Here is a 19,167-nt window from a genome sequence, read left to right as displayed (position 1 = left end):
CAATGATGCTGAGACATACGCTCTATACATCTATACGTCGCAAGAAGTTAATATGGGCTCAATGCTGCTCTATCCTATGGGGGCTGGCATTCTTACATAGGGTTTGGAAATGAAAGCTTGCGAATGAGAATTTTTATTTGAAGCATAAGAGCTGACTACTAGGTCGCAGCAGGGCAGGTAAGAGGTGGGCATGTTGCACACCGTTGAAAGTGAAGTGTAAAAGACCCTGTACCGCAGCACCATACAGCACGCACCAAAACATCTGGCCTTTCCTCAGAGATTGGCCTTTCACCTTTTTTTTCGCTGAGCGGCGCCATTTCTTTTTCTCCAACAACGTCGACCTCTCACGAATGGTTCTCTTCCTTACGAGGAAAAATACCAATGTAATTCCTGTAGGCAGCCGCTCTCATGCCTTTTTCCACAGACCGCACTCGGTTGCTCATTACTGTCTGAATCGTCTTGTTTTCCCGTTCAATAACTACTATGCCAGACAGTATTTCTGGCAGAATCCGAAGAGTGTTTAGAATCGACCGTGTCTGTACAGTATGTCTGATGAAAATGTTGCCATATAAGTTCAAACGCTGAAATAAACTAACGACGTTTGTTGGATGAATGGCCAGTAAATATTAGTAGAGTGACATGGCCACACAAAACGAAATATTTGAGGCAGTAAGTAATGCAATACATGGCTGCAAGAATTTTATTGCTCTGGAATAACATAAGGCAAAAAAGAAATAAAAGAAAAGCAGCGATCACGTCTAAACTACTTCTCTCAAAGGCCAGGTTTCGGCAAAGCTTGCATCGCAGACGTGCCGTTATTTATGATTTCTTGCACACGTTTTTTTGTAAGCCCAGTGGTTTTTAATGCCTCTTGGGTTGCAGAAAAATTTATACGCAAATAAGCAGCACTGTGGAATATTGTCGACATTTTTGCCATTCACCCAGAGTTCACATCCTGGAAAAAGAAGAGATACAAGCCTATTTTTTAATCTTAACTTGCGGCCCAAATCTTGTGTTGTGTAACAGAGGGAATGTTTCGATGCCTGAAAATATGAAAATGAATAATACTCCGCGAAGCTTTGTGGCAGAAGTCATCGCTTTTGGGGACCTGTTTTACAAAAGCTTTGAATGCTACGCTTTTCTTCAGCATCTGTTCAACAACATTGTAAGAATGAAAAGTTTGAATTGTGGTAAAGACTCGTTTACTCAACGTTTATGACGGGCGACGAGCAAGCACTCAAAGTCTTGAGTCTTGCAGGGTAGTTCAGAAGGGGCTTTTAATGCATGCATCCTAACCCAGCTAGTGACCCACAGCGTTCCAGCGCGTATCCCCGCACCACACTCCCAGCGGTCTTCTTATTCTTCACTACCTCGGCGGAGATGATGAGAAAGTTTTCTATTGCCACAGGAGCAGGAACAGACAGTAACAAAGATCTTCGCTTCGCACTTTAGGAGTAAAAAGGAAATAGGAACTTTCTCCGGTGAGTACATTTCTCAGGAACTATAGAATTGATCTGATAAAAATCGCTTGTATGAACTGTAATTAACGTTCAATGAATTACTTGTGTAGCATTTCTGTGAATCAAGCGCCTAGTATAGAAACTGGTTCCGCCAGGAAGGCAGACTTGCGCCACACTAGACAATGCTTCCCCAGGTAAAATTTACAGAAACGATACAGGCATGCTGAAGCAATTAAGGCATATTTCTACTTACTGAAACTTTTCTATATTACGTGAGGTGTTCAAAATTTTTACTTCTGGAAACTAAAAACCTGCCTTTTAATAATGAGAGTCTGTAAAGTGACTATGTTCAAAAACTCCGGCCTTTGTCCCTGGTATCGATATTACAATAGAAACGTGCCCCCTACTTATCTGATAATTGACGCCTCTAAGCATGCCCATGCTTGCGATTTTCGCAAAAGAATTAGTCACGCAGAGATTTCAAAATATACTTAAAATTTACATTGCCTCACTAACCCCGAATATAACAGCTGGTAAAAAGAGCGCATGTTGAAATTTAAAAATTAAGGCTTGAACTATCCGCGATATTTGCGATTACCTAATGCCCAAGCGACATTGCGTCTCATTCTACGCTATTGCTTTGATTTTTTTTGAACTGTCTTCCTCAAAATAAATTTTCTACCTTCAATACTTTAGCGTTTGCTCTCGTTTTAGCAGCAAAGTCTGTAAAAGCAAAGAGCGAATGATACGTACCTTTTCCGCCGTTCATATAGGGCACGCTGAAAAGGTCGCAGGTCTCTCCATCACTGAAGATGAGGGTGTCATTAAGTGTTGTGCCATCTGTTGGTCACAAATAAAAACATATGAACGACTTAACCCGTAGAAACTATTGTCCCACTATAAATGCATAACTCATAGCACGCACGGACGTTGGTATTGTGGACTTTTCTTCTAAGCCGATTTTTTTCTTTTTTTCTGGCCATCCCTGATCCCAGATAAGCCAGGACGCAACGAACTGCACTGGCGCTTTTAGGGCGAAAGCGCTCATACGCTACTAACTCCGACCAATAATAGTGTTATTTTTGGATCTTGTGCCGTTGCCCTACAGCAGCGACGCCAATTTTAGACAAGCATGAAATGGAATCAATAGCCTCTGCTGGTATTCGAACCCTCGGAGCGCGGTCAGACCCGCATTGAAGGCCACATCGCGAGCGGCCGCTGTGCGACAGCAATAGGGCATCGCCACAGCCACACACGCCTTGTGTTAACTGCCACGCATTCTCAAGCTGTATATTGCACGTTGTGCTCTTCGTGCACTAATACTGCTACGAAACTGATATTCGCGTTTCGAGTTATGTGGCGGTAGTGGCAGCGAGATGTGCCTGGTCTTTGTTTGCGTGGAGAATATTGCGACAAATATCGCAATGGAGCAACCCGTTAGCGTCGACAAAGCTGGTGCAGGAACGCACATTTAATCTGCAGAGCATACGTTCATTCCTTCTTGCACTGAAGTTAAGGGAAGTACATATCCACAACTGATTAAAGAACATTTCCTGAGACACCCAAAAATAATATAATTACTCTTGTATCAGAACCTGCAGGCGTATTTGCAAGATACTATTACTTTTTACCGTCGAGTTTTAAATGGCTTCTTTACTGCTCGCTTTTTGCCTCCGATTTGAATTATTGCTTGCCTGTTGGGGTAAACGTACTTTACTTAATATAAGCGGTTTGCGTACGCTCGAATCGAGACAATCCGACACATAGGTTTTCAACTTTGAACATTGCTACGCACGCACTGAACGCCTGTTTAAGCGTTTTAACTTCATTTTAGTGGCAAGTCTTTACTCATAAGCTCCCGAAATGAAACACAAACAAAATATTACCACCCCTGACTAGTTTCTAAAGTCTATTGCTCACTAATATTCAGGACACACATTTACCCTACACGTCACATTGATATTGCGAAAGTTGTGCGTTGCTGTACATGATATGGTGCGCAGATGCTGCGACACAATCTTCCTGTTCTCTTCAATTATCTGAGCGTGCAAGAGAATGAAACAAAAAATGTGAAAAAAATACGCGACATTCTTTTTATGCAAATGTAGAACATGCTGGATTGTGTGCTTTCGGTATATTTGTTTCTAAATGTATAGATTTACATTATTATTGGCACTGTATCAAGATTTGCATAGCATTAAGTTCATTTTGTTTAAATTGCATTAATTTGCACTAAGTTTCAAGTTCTATTATGATTTAAATTGCATTATCGCATCACAAATTAGATTTGTAGTACACGTGTGTAATAGAAATAAATTTCGTTATACGCACGCTTTTTTCCGCCAGCTGGCCATCATAGTTGTCTGTCATATAATAAAGGGGAGGGGGGCTGAATTTTTCTCGGGGTAACAAGTTTTCACACTTTGTCTGGGGCTCCTATTATTTCTTTTACCAAGAAATAAGCAACTTTATTGATTGACTGATTGAATGAAGAAATGTGAAATGCGGCATTATTGAGGCTTTAGCTAAAATATGACGCAGAAAGGGCCGAACACCAAGTGATTGTGAGATTAAGCTAAATCAGATGCAATATTATTTGTTTTCCTGTTAAAGTCTTCAACGCAGCCATTCTGATACGCAGACTTGTCTTTAAAATTGGCAATTTGGTATAAAGGCATTGTTGCCCATGGTGACAGATGTCCTTATAGCCTAAATTTTTAATTACTCTGGTAAATTACACTTTTTATAGTATCAGCATATGCCGTACTCAGTGCCTAGAAATATGTCACTGAGAGGCAGTGCCTTCGCCTCTTCGACACGTTGAAGGTAGCTCCCATAGACCGCAAGTCCGCGTCCGAGCGCACCAAGCTCCAGCAGCTCCTCAGCGCTACGGAGCTTGGTGACAGCCACCCTTGGCAGCTCCTCCGTCGCATGCGCCAGCTTCTGGGAGACTCCGCTGCTAAGCACGACCTACTTCTGCGTGAGTTTTTCGTTTAGCGTCTTCCCCAACACATGGTCCCTAACCTCGCAGTGGCGGGTGATGTGTCATTAGACAAGCTCGCTGAACAGTCTGACCGTGTTGCGGAATACTCACGGCTCCCAAACGTCAGCTCTGTGGCCAGTCCGCCTCCAACTACTGCCGCAGACGCCCAGCTTGCCAGCACCGAATGTCTACTTGATGCTCTTGCCAGGCGGCTCGTTGTCCTCGCGTCGTTGCCGCGCCTTCTCCGCCGAGCTTCAGGCCATGCCGCCGCACCCCGGAATCCTTACCATCCGAAGCGCGGCCAGCCACCTCGCTTTCTGCTGTCTGCTGGTACAACCGTATTCGGCGCCTCTTCCCGAAAGTGTACACACCGTGCTCCTTGTCGGGAAACGCTGCTACCGGCCACTGACGGCGGCAAGTGGTGCTGGTGGATGGACATGCCGCCTCTTTTACGTCTCGGACAAGATTACTGGCACTTCTTTCCTGGTCGACAGGTGAGCACAAGTCAGCGTCATAGAGGCCTCTTGGGCAGATCGCCGTCGCAACAAAGAGACTTCCCCTCTCCAAGCGATCAACATCTCCCCCATTCCCACGTACGGCCACAGTCTGTTACGCTTAACCTCGGATTGCGCCGAACTTTTCACTCGATCTTCATTATCGCTGATGTCTCGCAAGCTGCTCTCGGCACGGACTTCCTCAGTCTCTTCAACCTATTCGCCGACATGCAAGCTCATCGCCTCATAGATCTCAGCAAGCACATCTTCGTCGGCGGCGCACTCTCCACCACTCCCGCTACAAGGCTTCGCGCTCTCGTCCCTGTTTTGCAGTATGCGAAAGTTCTGGCTAATTTTCCCAACCTTACAAAGCCGCATACCAGAGGGTCACCGGAGAAGCACTCGATCACTCACCATATCGTGACTTCGGGACCTCCGGTGTTTACTTGCCCTCGCCGTTTGTCAGGATAACGCCGCGCTGTCACTCGCCGTGAGTTCCAACACATGCTGGAACTCGGCATAGTACGCCCTTTCTCTAGCAACTGAGCATCGCCACTTCACATGGTGCCAAAGAAAGATCCGGGCGACTGGAGGTCATGTGGAGATCACCGCGCCATCAACGCTCACACTTTACCAGACCGCAGCCACTTCCTCAAATGCAGGACTTCACGTCAAACCTGGCTGGGTGCACGATCTTCTCTAAGATTGACATATTGAAAGCTTATCAAATTTTAGTGGAGCCCGCTGATAATCCAAATACAGCCATTACCACACCGTTCGGCCTCTGTGTATGTGCGGATGACTTTTGTCTTGCGCAACGACGCAAAGACTTTTAAGCGAGCTTTCAACGAGGCTATGTGAGGCCTCGACTTCGTGTTCGCTTACATCGATAATTTCCTCGTAGCAAGTTCATACGGATATGAGCATGAAGCTCATTTGCGCGCACCCTTGCATCGACTGGATGAATATGGGCTCCTCATCAACTCGAACAAGTGCGTCTTTGGCGTAGCTAGAATAGAGTTCCTCGGCCGCCTCGTCACTCCAAAGGGCATTCGGGCTCTCGACATACAAGTCAACGCCATTGAAATTTTTCTCGCTCCCACGTCGCTCAAAAAGCTCAGAGAATTCTTGGGCCTCCTGACCTTTCATCGCTGTGGAGTTCGCTGACCGTTCCGCGAACTCGTTGATCTTGTGTTCGCAAGGAAGGCCGCTCCAGCGGGTTCGGAAGTCCCCATCAAAGGGGCCCGTCCCATCCCTGCCTCCCCTTTGTGCAGCGGACGTCCTCGTTTACGCCGCGCCGTCACGGGGATGACCCGCCGGGAAAAATGCGAACCAAGTACAGCTGACGACATGTGGTTGTTAAGGGGTGGACGAGGTTTCGGGGGCGCACGAGATACGGCTGAGTATTAGCCGAGTGACCGGAAACCCACTATTCCTGTAACGACTGTCTACTTCCCTTAACGACTGTGTTCTCTTTGTTGCTGTCAACAACCTGAGTCATCGCCTCGTCGGCACATGTTTCTAGCGTCTGTGGTGCCGTGGGTGGCGTGGGGAACGGAAGTCGCATTTGTGTTGTTTGTGTAGTTATTTGAAACCTCTTTCCCAAATGTTTTAATCAGAACTCTTTCCCCAATCTCTGATCAGTGGGCGGACCTTGTTTTTCTTTCCCTAACCACTGATTGGCGAGATGGGTCGTTTGTTATCTTATTGGTTGCTGTCCCCGCTAAGGGCGGAGACAGAGGGTTTAAAACCAAGCGCTCTGGGTTGAGCGGAGGCTGAATTCGTCTGATCCACGATTTAGTCATGTAAATAGTTTTCTCCTTGCTTTGTTTCTTCTCGTCTTTTTTACCTACGTTGTAAATAAATAGTTAACCTTCTCCTTTCCTTGAGTAATGTGAATGTTTGCGAGTAGAACCACCGGGTCATCAAGAAACCCCGATTTCATCATCAAGTAGTTTCCTCTCATCGCCACCGGAAGAGGAAACCAAACTATCGCTGTTTTCTTCCGAAGTTCCCCTCTTTCCTGAAGCCTCTGGCCGAGCCTATGGCCGAGATTCTGCTGCTACACTTGAGTGGACTGATGACGCTGCCGCTGCATTTGCTGCTGCCAAGAAGGCGTTCGCAGACGCCACTTTGCCCATACATCTATTTCCTGATGGTCTACTGCGCCTCGTCACCGACGCCTCGAGCATTGCCGGCGGCGCAGTTCTCGAGCAGTACGTCTCTACTTGGTAGCCCCTCGGTTTTTCCTCCCAAGAGCTGTAGCCACCTGATAAAAATACAGCGCCTTCGGACGAGAATTGCTTGAAGTGTACCTCGCCATCAAGCACTTCCGCCACATCCTGAAGGGCCATGACTTTCACGTCATTACGGACTGTAAGTGTTTATAAATAAATAAAATAAATAAATAAGCCCTTGACCTTTGCCTTCCAAAGGAACCACAGCAACCACACTACACGCGATATCCACCAACTGTGCTTTATCTCCGAGTTTACAGTGGTTCTCCGTCACGTCCATGGCCCGGGGAATGCTGCTGCTGTAGCGCATTCTCTTGTTAGTGGCGTGGCGTCTGGATCACTAGTGGACATGGAGGAGCTAGCGCTGAACAGCCCAATGATCCAGAGCTGCAACGTCTTCGCTCCTCATACACGTCCCTGTCCTTCGCCGAGTGTGCACAACCGTTCTTCTACCAGTTAAATACGTGCGAGACATCCACTTGCGTCTCACACCCCTATGTACTTTTGGCTTTCCGTCCCACCATTTTTTAAAAACTGCACCGCCTGAGCCACTCTGGTATTCGTGCTACGCAGAAGCTGATCACATCTCGTTTCCTTTGGGAAAGAATCAATGCCCACGTCCACCACTGGGCATGAACCCTGCCTTCACTGCCAGCGGGTCAAAGTTCACCGGCATGCCGTCACGCCTGCGTCTCTTTTTCGGCCGCCTGACGCACGGTTTTCCCACAATCACATAGACATTGTTGGACACCTCCCGTTATCACGTGGGGTCTCTTATCTGCTCTCCTGTCTGGACCGTTTCACCAGGGGACCCGAGGCGTTACCCATTGCTGACACTACGTCCGAGACCGCTGCTTCGGCCTTGATGGCCGGCTGGGTCTCTCGCTTCGGCTGCCCGTCTGTCGTCACCACCGACCGCGGCCGTCAGTTTCAATCAGCCCTGTTTACTGCTGATCCATACGACCGCCTACCATCCTTCGGCCAATGGCATAGTGGAACGTCTCGCATCGACAACTGAAGGCTGCCCTACCTCTTATCAGCCAAGGGAACGCTGGTCCGACCACCTTCTCCTCGTCCTCTTGTGCATTCGCTCGGCACTGAAGGCTGTCCTCGGCAGCTCTTCTGCTGAGCTAGTCTACGGCGTTCCCCAGCGTCTCCCTGGGGAATTCTCTACTTCCTCCTTTCCGTTAATCCATGACGCTTTCACCTACATCCAAGTCCTATGCAACACATTTGGCCACATTACTGCTTTCACCACTGCAGCCCGTCACCTTCAGTCCGTGTTCGTCAGCCAGGACCTGGCCTCCTGCACCCATTGCTTAATCCGCGGTGACCACATTCATCCACCGGTCACGCCGGCCTACGGTGGACCGTTCGGGGTCCTACATCGTGCGCAAAAGACCATCACGTTAGACGTCAACGGCCGTGAAGACGTCGTGGCTGCTGGCCGCCTCAAACCAGCCTACGTTGTCACTCCTCGGCCGGCTGCCCTACACTCGCTCTCGATTCGACTGCACCGCCATTGTGCTAGTTTCCTCCAAGCACACCAGCTGGGCGAATCCTGTGGCTTCGCTTTACAGTGGGAGCACTGTAGCGCCCTTCCCGCCTCGCTCGGCTCGCAGGCTACGGGGACGCGGTGCCGGACAAAAAAGTTGAAGTTGGACGAGGCCGCCGCAGCGTGAGCAGCGCAAATAAACATTTCGAACCTCAACTCTCTCGGAGTTGCTTCGTCCTCGCCTTAGCTCCGACAGGTTCATCCTCTGCATGCTCACTTTTACTTCCCTTTAAGCCCGTTCTGCCATTGGCCGTGCGGGCTGGGCAACATTCTTTTGATTTCTTTTTCTATGCCCACACTAATATACGTTACTTCCATTTGGACGTTGACTGGGAGCAGTTCCCATTGCGCTTTTTGTACTTAAGGCGCTTTCTGTGGTTTCTAAAGATGCAACAATTGCAAACTATCGTCACGCGCTTGGCCGGCGGTTATCTATGGTTTCATTGCCTCGTTTTCTTTGCTGTGTTGCGGTCGGTATTATCATTTCGCGGTGATGTTATGCGGTATAAAAGACACTAATCGGTCTGCGCGCTTGCTGGAAGCGTGATTGGACTGAAATTATCGCAATAACGTAGCAATTACACGAAACGCATAGCATAGTATGAAGAGCATTTAAAATATTTACTCTATTTCTTGCCTTTCTGTATATGCTTTTATACATATATGTTCCAACCATGCTACAATCTGGAGCAAGAACACACCATGTGCAAATACGTGAAGTTTCCGATGCGTTCTTGCTCGATAGAACCGTGTGGTACAGCCACAATTCGTTCTTTCAGATGCGTTTTGATTATCTCAGTACAAAATTTGATGTTAATAACAGAGTGTTCCTTATACCTGCGGTCGTTATCAGCGGACTCAAGCAGCACTGAGCTTAAGATTTGCTTTTAGTCTGTCGTTTTCAGAGGAAACTAAAAAAAGCTCTTGTTTCTCAAACAAATTTTAATCACAATGTGCAAAAAGTTAAAAGGAAACGGGATTGTGTTCTGTATAATATCTTTTTTCACCTGTTATAAGCTACAAAGCGTGTTTATGGTTTGCTTTCAGAAGTTTTACGCTTTGCTATCCTCATAATATTCTTATTGAACATAGAATCTTCGAAGGTTCCTTAGTGATCCCACTGAGACCAAGAACATGATATTTAATATTCAGAGAAGCACTTACTCTGCAATGTATACTGAATGGCATTTTCTTTGTTAGTATAATTGTAGCTGAAAACTGCCTTGACTTTTTCTCTCACTGTGTACCTGAAATGAGGAGAAAATGTTTTTAAGGTTATCCAGGTAACTTTACTATGTCCAGTTCTTAAGCTTCTCTGCTGAAAACACAAACAAGGAAAATATAACAATCAAGGGTAAAATACGCAGCCTTCACCCGTATTCGGCATGCTGTCTCAGCTTTATCAGCTTTCCCTGATTCTTTATTCCTTATGCTCTTTTCTCCTTTTGGCTTTTCGCTCTCGTCACGTTCGTTTCTGTTCTCGTACCTACTGTGTCAATGCTTCCAAATCAAAAGCTTCATCTCCTGTTTTCATGATCTTGTGTGCAAAAAAAGAAACTTGATTTTTTGTTTCTTTTCTTTATTTAATACCACGCTTGTGGATGTGACTTGAGGCCGAATCAATTGTAAGGCGAGGTATGAATGTCAAGTGTGTTTTAGATACCTAGAACGTTATTCTAGTGTTTTCAGGGTTATGTTGGGCATCTTGTGTCGGAGATGAATAGAAAGCGGCAATCTTGCAGCTGTATTTCAAAGCTGGAACACTGACGCCATGATAAAGAACAATGAATTAATCTTGGAGTGAGAGTTTGGAACAGCTTCGAGATCATTTATCAGGACAAAGTAGTATGTGCTCCATATGGTAAATGCGTATAGTACTTCAGGTCGAACGAGTGACTAAGTGAGCAATTTCACGTTATGGCGGCTGAGGCGAAGGTGATCCTTGGGAAAGCTAAATGTTTTCTTTGTTAATGGTGTCACGTTTGCAACATGCGCTGTTCTTTTACGGGGCTATATGATATCATGGCTTATTATTTGAAACAAATATACCGATTCAATAGACTAAACGATTGTCAACTCACAGGCGCGACTGTTGTAACGAAAGCTAATGGACCGAAGTTGAATGGATGCGGACCAATTAGGCCATTGAGTCCATGGGCAGGTCAAGGGTGCAGCAAAGTAAGAGCGTTGCGTTGGAAAATCCACACGTACGGGAGATAACAAAAGTTGTCATCTTGACGCGGGTGGAATCAAAATAAACGAGTTATGCGCGTTACCATCAAAGGAGTCGAAGGAAAATATTCGCTACTCCGTGCTTACAAATTTCTGTCGATAAAATATAATTATTTTACTTCTTGTCTAATGCAAATAATATTGACTTTTAGTTGCGCGCACCGTCATTATTGAATTACACCTATTTCGTTCAAAAGGGCGGTTTAAAGCACAACCTTCACACGAGCTCACCAAAATTGTTCTGCCTTGTTTGCTCGCTTTTTTGCGTTTAAGCGGCATGAGTCGTCTAAATTGAGTTCGTATGTATTTCTGCGTTTTTTCATCGCGTTTCGCAACATGGTAGTCTTGAACGATTCGACTTCCTTATGCTCTCACACTTTTCTCCGGAGATAGCAATGAAATGGGAATTATAATCAACATTATTTACGATATCTCTTTGAATGGTGTTTTTAAGACAATCCTTCTATGTATGCTTTTTACAACGTACGCCTTTTGTTCCTCGACAAAAATGCAGCGACTTATTCACGCCGCGTGCTCTCGAACTGATTTAGCCACGCATTTCCTGCACAGAGCTGACAGAAGTGCAATGCTGTACAGAAAACTAAAAAGTAGTGAGTCCGTTAATACATACCTCTGTTTTCATTATTCTACATGGGAATTATGACAGAACACAAATCAGTGGGCAGTCATCAAAAAATGAGCACTAAAACCCAGTGGCGGAAAGTGAAAACTACAAACGCCAATAACTCGCTCTAGAGGCAAAAGCCGTCTAACTCATGTGATCACACCTGCAGGGAGACGAATATTAGGCTTTCTATTTGAAAATGGGCGCGATAACAATATAAGATGTGTGGTAAGCCTTGCTTGAAATGAAACCATTAACCGATTCAGCAGTGGTCATCTAATTCATTTCTAGGTCTGTGTTGCCCTCTGCTGCATCATGAAAAGTATTTCGTATGTATATTTGCCAATGTCAGGATTTCTTATTTGAGGCTGCTGAGCATTATTATATATGTTATATTGCATGAATAATATAAACCGCTCTTTTCTTGGATAGGTGATTTCAAAACGTTCTGTTCATTAAGAGAGCACATAAGAAAAATCGCTTCTACACCTGATCTTCTAAACACTATGATTTACCTGCATTGAAGTAATATGTGAAAACGGCTATGTTTTTCTCGCACACTATTTTTCTGGGTGTGACGCTGAGGCAAAGGGAAGATTTGCTCAATAAAAAAACCCCAGACAGTTCAAGTTAATTGGTTGTGAACGCATTTGTACTTACTCCTGATCACCGGACGAGTTTCTGAACGTGAACACGGAAGTAACAGACTTCTCCGTTTCATTTTTATTGGTTTCATTTACTCGCAAACAAGTGAAGTTTTTGCCCCATGAAGCTTGGTCATCATCGAATGTCGCCACTACGAGCCAGTAAATGGTGGTCTCACTCTGGTTCAAGCTCTGAAATTGAATTTGAACATTAGAAACTCTTGCAAGCGTAAATATTCTTCTTAATGGGTTACACGCTCCTCCGCTTATGTGTGCTTTCAGCTTCAGTGTCCAGCGCAGCACTGTATTTTTTTCGTTTAGACTGTGCATATAGCTCTATATGTCACAAGTTTAATAAAAAAATCAATTGTTACTGCTTGTGAGATAAGAAAAAAAAGGCCTTTCGGCCACCCATTTTATAGGCGAATAAATGTTCTCTTTTTGTAATCACTGAACATTTATCAAATGTTCAGTGGCCAATAACATCAATGTTCAGACCTATCTATGCTTAGACCTAACGGAAAGAAACAGGTCTTAGAAATAGGAGAACATTCACTAACCCGCCCGAGACTAGAGTTTTGATACGTAGTTATTTTCCGCTGACTCGGCTCGCATGCACCAGTGTACGCTTTGTGCCCTACTCGACAAAGTGACATCGTGAATTGCAAAAATAACTTTAAAAGCAGGTTTATTTATTTGAACGTTTTTTTAAAGAGACAAAAATTGATTAAACAATTACTGCTAAAAAACTGCACTATCTTCCTCCTAAAAAGCCTACAGTCACCTTTAAGCGCTTCTGAAGATGAAGAAATTGTAATGTTGCGGAGGCCACATCACTTTTGCACCAGTCCGAGAATATTCCTTCATTTACAGAAAAAAAAAATGTGCATGCAGGCGTATTTGTAGCAGTTAATGAAAGTAAACGAATCTTTCCGTGGGCGGTCACTGATTAGATGGTTAAAAATTATATATCTATCACAGTAGATTGATTAGCTCAAGGTTCATATAGCGTGTTTCACCCGATACTTCATACAATTTTGTAAATAGGCTTTTCGACTTAGAAATGCGCATTTTCCGGCTTAGCGCTGTCAACGGTGTAGTACATCAGACTACAGCTAAGACGTGCTAACTAGCAAGCTGGTTAACATATACTGAATAACTAGTTCTTAAATATTACGGTTAGGCTACCCAATTATTGAAGCAATTTTGGCTATTTCGACTCAATTACGTGCATTGGAGAGGTTGTTTTGCCTGCAAGCTTCTCTCTAGCGTAAGTCCTTTGGCGCCATGTAGCCGAAATTTGTTTGGCCACAGCGCCGAAGATAACCGCATTTTCGAAATTCTTAAAGCTATCATAAATATTACTTACGGTGAGCTACACGCCTCCCATTAAAAAAGTAGTCTAACAATAATAACTAATCATTAACTATTCAATATTATTTAACCAGACTGCTAGTTAGCACATGATTGAACAAGTCTTGAACTAAGCAAATATTAGCTGTAATCTGATGTACTGCACCGCTGACGATGCTATGCCGAAAAAATTGCTCTTTGAACTCAAAAAGCCGATGTTTAAAAAACTTTTGTAAAATTTTAGGTGAAACGCCCTGTATATTTGGAAAACTGTCTGTATTGACCTTTTATGTGTTTAGACCAAAGTGAATGGCTGGTCTGCTGTATAGCTATGTTTAAGAAATGGAAGACAAAGCATCAGATGGTATTCTCTTCACGGATGTATCTTTCTTGATGGAAAATAAAATTACACCTGTAATACACACCAATTGGTTTTGGATTCAAGGGGAATAACTAGAATATGCTGTAAAAAAATGGAAATAATAAGCCTCAGTCTGCACGGCCTAATGCACAGGACACTGTCTCAATTAACTCAGGAAGCTACATTCAGCATATATTGAATAGTCAGAAATATTGGCACGATTTTTAAAGTCAAGAGCATGCGTGATTTCTTTGCCGTATTATTACAAGTAAAGAAAATACCTTCCATGCATCCTGGTAATTGCCGAACATATCTTCATTTGCCCAGAGAGGAGGTTCAGCCACCCCAGAGGCATGACCCTGCGTTCCGGCGCAGAAAGCTGACCCTAGAAGAGCAAAGAGAACAGCAAGCTTCATCGTGAAATTCGTATGCGCTGCTGAAGCTACTAAACTCCTTTGACACTGTTCTTATCTCGATGCATTATATATCTCTCGCTTGGCCAGCAAAATAGCCATACGTCTTCGTACAAGGTCTATTTTGTTTAGTGCTTCTGGCATTGTTCCTACGAAACAGCATGACATTGGTACGAAGGAAATATAATTATGTTTAGCGCAGCGCATTCATAGCTTTTTTTATGAATTCAAAAATAAAACAGTGGCGCCACTGAGACAGCACAAAAAAGAACACGACACGTACATATTATCAGCTTTCCATATGACAGAAAAGAAGCATATTAAGAACACTAAACTGCGTCACGTTACAGATCACATGATCGGTCCGAATGCACCCAGCGACAGGAAATACAATAGGCATATCTGTGACGTTCAACTCAAGCAACTGACACATCGTATGATCTGTCCAGACGCATCCAGCAGCAGGAAGTCTAAAACGCATACATAACCCGTCTAAACCATAGCGTATAAAGTACTGCTATCGTTCACTTATCTAAAATGATGGTCATTAGCAAAATAAACGTCAAGCATTCCTAGCAAAAACGCTGTCAAACAATCGGAGGAAAATCAGACAAACGGCTTAAAAACAAAAGGAAAACAAAGATCCGAATAACAAGAAAGGCAACGCCGATAACAGCCGTAGCACCAAACAATTCCCATCTTTTCTTGGCCCCGCAAATCTGTTAAGAGCAAAGGAAGGATTCCTATCCAGACTCTGTCTCATTAAGAAAATGTAACAACGCAACTAAATCAAGAAATATGAAACGTCGTTTTTCTTCAGTGGGCTTAGTCAGGATTATGACCATGATCCGCATATTCTCATTCCACCGAGATGATTATTGAATTGCCTTGGAAGAACGTCTCCGGGCGATAATATTGAAAAGCTTCATGTGCTGATCCTATGAACATTCAAATCAACAATTTTGTTTATCAGCTGACCAGTTTTATAAGTGTTGGTTCATTCGGACCATAGTACCTTACATGTCTCAATGGCCTGGGCTGAAGCGCTCTCCAAACTACTTCAAAAATTTTCATTCACGTGCTAGTGTTGTTGCCTTTTGTTCATTCGGTTTAAAATACCGTCTTTAGGATCACTCGGGCTGGCGTTCATGATGTCCTGCTACATTAATTTCGCTATTTTAATTTCGGTTCTGTGCATTTTATCGTAAGAATCTTTTTCTCTGGCGCTGGAACACGACATACTGCATTCGCAGTCTCCGGTCTCAGAGAGATGTTGCCAAGGTTGCCAATATTAAATTTGACAGTAGCCTTGTCGAGAATGCCACTATATCTTCTATATGAGAGAAATATTTGCCCCGGTTCTTTTGCAGAAGAGTGAAAAACTAAAATGGTCGTCTTCGAACATTTTCTTATATATGCGAAAGTGCGAAATAAATGTCTTGTGAAGAGCATGGCTGAGGTCAGTATGTAGAGTACTGCGGTGCATATTCTCAGGACTCGGTAGAGCCCCGAGGAGAGCTGAAAGTAAAACGGTTTACTGGTTAACCAGAAAAAGTCCCTGCGCACTTCAGCTTCTTCTTCTTCTTGCCTCGCGCTCGTAGACCAAGTCTTCATCTTTGGCGTCTTCTTGCATGCGGAATTTTGTCAGGACTTGGTAGAACCCCGAGGAGAGCTGAAGGTAAAACGGTTTACTGGTTAACCAGAAAAAGTCCCTGCGCACTTCAGGTTCTTCTTTTTCTTGCCTCGCGCTCGTAGATTAAGTCTTCATCTTTGGCGTCTTCTTGCATGCGGCATTTGCCCCCCCTCCTCAGGAAGCATCGTCTCGATGGTAAGAAAAGGAAGTAGGAGGTCAAGATCGGTCCGAGTAGTACGGCTTCATACGTAAAACATGGACGACGTCGACTTGTTGCTGGCGTCGCTTGGATGTCGATAACCCGTCCGGCACCACCTCATACGTGACGTCGGTTAAACGTCGCAGCACAACATAGGGCCCGAAGTACCACCGTAAAAATTTTTGGTGAGCCCACGACGGCGAATAGGCGTCCAGATCCACACTTTGTCGCCAGGTTCATACATGGCATGTCTGTGGCGAAGATTTTAGCGTCGTGCGTCAGCCTCCTGCTGAGTTCTGATGCGCACACGCGCTAGTTGGCGAGCTTCCTCTGCGCGCTGTGCGAATTCCTCGGCGTCCTGATCGACATCGTCGCCGTCGGCATTCGGGAGCAGCATGGCATCTAGCATAGTTGTCACTGGTCGGCCATGAAGAAGGCTGAAAGGCGTCATGCCAGTGGTGTCTTGTTGTGCCGTATTGTAGGCGAACGTGACGTAGGAAAGAATTTCGTCCCAATTCTTGTGGTCTACGTCCACGTACATAAAGAGCATGTCGGCGATTGTCTTATTGAGGCGTTCCGTCAATTCATTGGTTTGGGGGTGATAGGCCGTCGCTTTACGATGACTGGTACCGCTGAGGCGGAGAACGGTTTCCAAAAGCTCGACCGTAAAGGCAGTTCCTTGCTCAGTTATAATGAGTGCCGGAGCGCCATTCCTGAGGACAATGTTCTCAACGAAGAACAGAGCTGCTTCAGCGGCGGTACCCCTGGGCAGAGCCTTTGTCTCCGCGTAGCGACTTAGATAATCGGTGGCGACAATTATCCATTTATTCCCGGCAGTAGACGTCGGAAATGGTCCCAGGAGATCCATGCCAATTTGCTTGAAAGGTGTCTTGTGGCACTTGAAGAGGGTGGAGCAGACCGGCTGGTTTTTCAGGGGGTGATTTACGACGTTGGCAGTCTACGCACGTCCGTACATAGTGCTTCACTGTCTCCGGTAGTGTCGGCCAGTAGTATCCGCGCTGTACTCTAGCCAACGTGCAGGTGTAGCATAGGTGGCCGGCGGTTGGCTCGTCGTGACACGCTTGCAAGACTTCCGTGCGAAGAGCTGTTGGGACGGCGAATAGATGACTGTTCCCCCCAGGACGGAAGTTCTTCTTGTAAATTACGCCGTTGCGAAGAAAGAATGACGAGAGGCTGTGGGCGAAAATTATAGGCACATCCGTAGTTCGCTTCTCCAAGAAACCAATAAGAGGGAGTAATTCCTGGTCCTCTCTCTGCTGTTGGGCAAGAGTTGCGTCATCTATGACTCCTCGAAAAGCAGTGTCTTCATCGGTCATTGTGGAGGGTCCGACTGGTGCTCGCGAAAGGCAGTCAGCATCCGCATGCTTCTTTTCGGATTTGTAAATAACCGTCATGTCGAACTCTTGTAACCAAAGCATCCAACGCGCTAACGACTTGAAAGGGGCGAGCGTACAAGTAAGGGCGGAATTTCATAACCGCCCATACAACTACAAGGCATTCCTTTCCTGTTGCCGAGTAGTTCGCTTCAGCTTTAGACAGAGTCCTGCTGGCATAAGCAATCACTTTTTCCACACCATCCTGGCGCTGCACCAATACAGCACCTAAACCCACATTGCTTGCATCGGTATGAAGCAGTGTAGGGGCGTCGTCATCAAAGTGCGCCAGGACAGGTGGCGTCTGTAGGCGTCTCCGGAGTTCATTAAAAGCTTGGTGCTCTTCTTCACCCCAGCGAAAGACAGCGTTGTCGCGTGTCAGTGAAGTTAATGGCCAGGCACCTCGTGAGAAGCCAGCAATAAATCGACGGTAATAGGCGCAAAGCCCCAGGAAGCGCCTAAGCGTCTTTTTGTCCGTAGGTGTCGGGAACTTGGCGACTGCGGAGAGCTTTACGGGGTCAGGCCGGACACCTTCATGGCTAACAACGTGTCCTAAGAATATCAGCTCCTCGTAACGAAAGTGGCACTTCTCGGGTTTTAGTGTGAGGCCTGCAGATCGTATGGCCTGAAAAACAGCTACCAAACGGCGCAGATGCTCCTCGAAGGTAGCCGAAAACACAATCACGTCGTCAAGATACACTAGGCATGTTTGCCACTTGAGTCCTGAGTGCACAGTGTCCATCAGCCTCTGAAATGTTGCTGGTGCCGAGCATAAACCGATTGGAAGAACCTTAAACTCATACAATCCGTCAGGAGTGATGAATGCTGTCTTCTCCCGATCCCTCTCATCTACTTCAATTTGCCAATATCTACTTTTCAAATCCATTGAAGAGAAGTAACGTGCATTTCGTAGCCGATCAAGGGAATCATCGATGCGAGGGAGGGCGTCCACGTCTTTTTTGGTCACTTGATTGAGCTTGCGGTAGTCAATGCAAAATCGTAAGCTGCCGTCCTTTTTTTTTAACAAGTACCACGGCCGAACCCCAGGGACTCTGTGACGGCTGGATAACGTCGTCTCGAATCATTTCGGCCACCTGATGCTGAATAGCCTCGCGCTCTTTCGGAGCCACACGGTAAGGATTTTGTCGAATCGGGCGAATGCGTCATCCGTGATAATGCGATGTTTGGTCAAATGTGTTTGGCCGACCCGCAATTCTGAAGCAAAACAGCCTCGAAAGTGATCTATGAGATCCAAAAAACGTTCCCGTTCTAAAGACGACAGATTTGGGCTCGCATCGACAATGGGTGTAGGCGCCTTGCTCACTGATCCTTCCAGTTGCAGCACGAAATAGTCTTGGTCACTTGGGACGCTATCTAAGAAGGCCACAGTTGTGTCTTTCGGAATTTTCCGACGCTCGTCGCCGAAGTTTGTCAGCAGCACTTCGGCGAGCCCATTGTCCAAACTGACTAGTCCTCGAGCTATAGAAACAACTCGGCTGAGTATCAGGGTGACGGCCCGCTGAGCTCGGTGGGGCGTTGTCTGGCGGCGGACGACGAAGGACTTCCGCATAGCTCGCGGGTTGC

The 19,167-nt window shown here is 45.6% G+C and overlaps 1 protein-coding gene across 1 annotated transcript; it reads right to left on the bottom strand.

The window, feature by feature from the left end:
* Nucleotides 1–685: 685 nt before the first annotated feature.
* Nucleotides 686–14,395, bottom strand: LOC144105124 (female-specific histamine-binding protein 2-like). Its single transcript, XM_077638301.1, has 5 exons — nucleotides 14,226–14,395; nucleotides 12,247–12,422; nucleotides 9,894–9,976; nucleotides 2,214–2,300; nucleotides 686–955 (listed from the first exon to the last, which is right to left on the bottom strand). Exons 1-5 carry the CDS (start codon nucleotides 14,358–14,360, stop codon nucleotides 816–818), a joined length of 621 nt encoding a protein of 206 aa, XP_077494427.1. The 5' UTR covers nucleotides 14,361–14,395; the 3' UTR covers nucleotides 686–815.
* Between the last annotated feature and the right edge of the window lie 4,772 nt (nucleotides 14,396–19,167).

The sequence above is a fragment of the Amblyomma americanum genome, chromosome 9 (genome assembly GCF_052857255.1).
Source record: "Amblyomma americanum isolate KBUSLIRL-KWMA chromosome 9, ASM5285725v1, whole genome shotgun sequence".
Lineage (NCBI taxonomy): Eukaryota > Metazoa > Arthropoda > Arachnida > Ixodida > Ixodidae > Amblyomma > Amblyomma americanum.
The sequence above is the reverse complement of the archived record's forward strand: the minus strand, read 5'-3'. Positions and strand labels throughout refer to the sequence as shown.

Bases quoted from the DNA above. Each gene is read 5' to 3' on its own strand.
- LOC144105124 (XM_077638301.1), bottom strand. From the start codon at position 14,360: ATGAAGCTTGCTGTTCTCTTTGCTCTTCTAGGGTCAGCTTTCTGCGCC. The intron at 2,301-9,893 runs GTAAGTGCTTCT...TGTGACCAACAG, and splicing joins CATTCAGTATACATTGCAGA to ATGGCACAACACTTAATGAC. The intron at 956-2,213 runs GTACGTATCATT...TTCTTTTTCCAG, and splicing joins CTATATGAACGGCGGAAAAG to GATGTGAACTCTGGGTGAAT.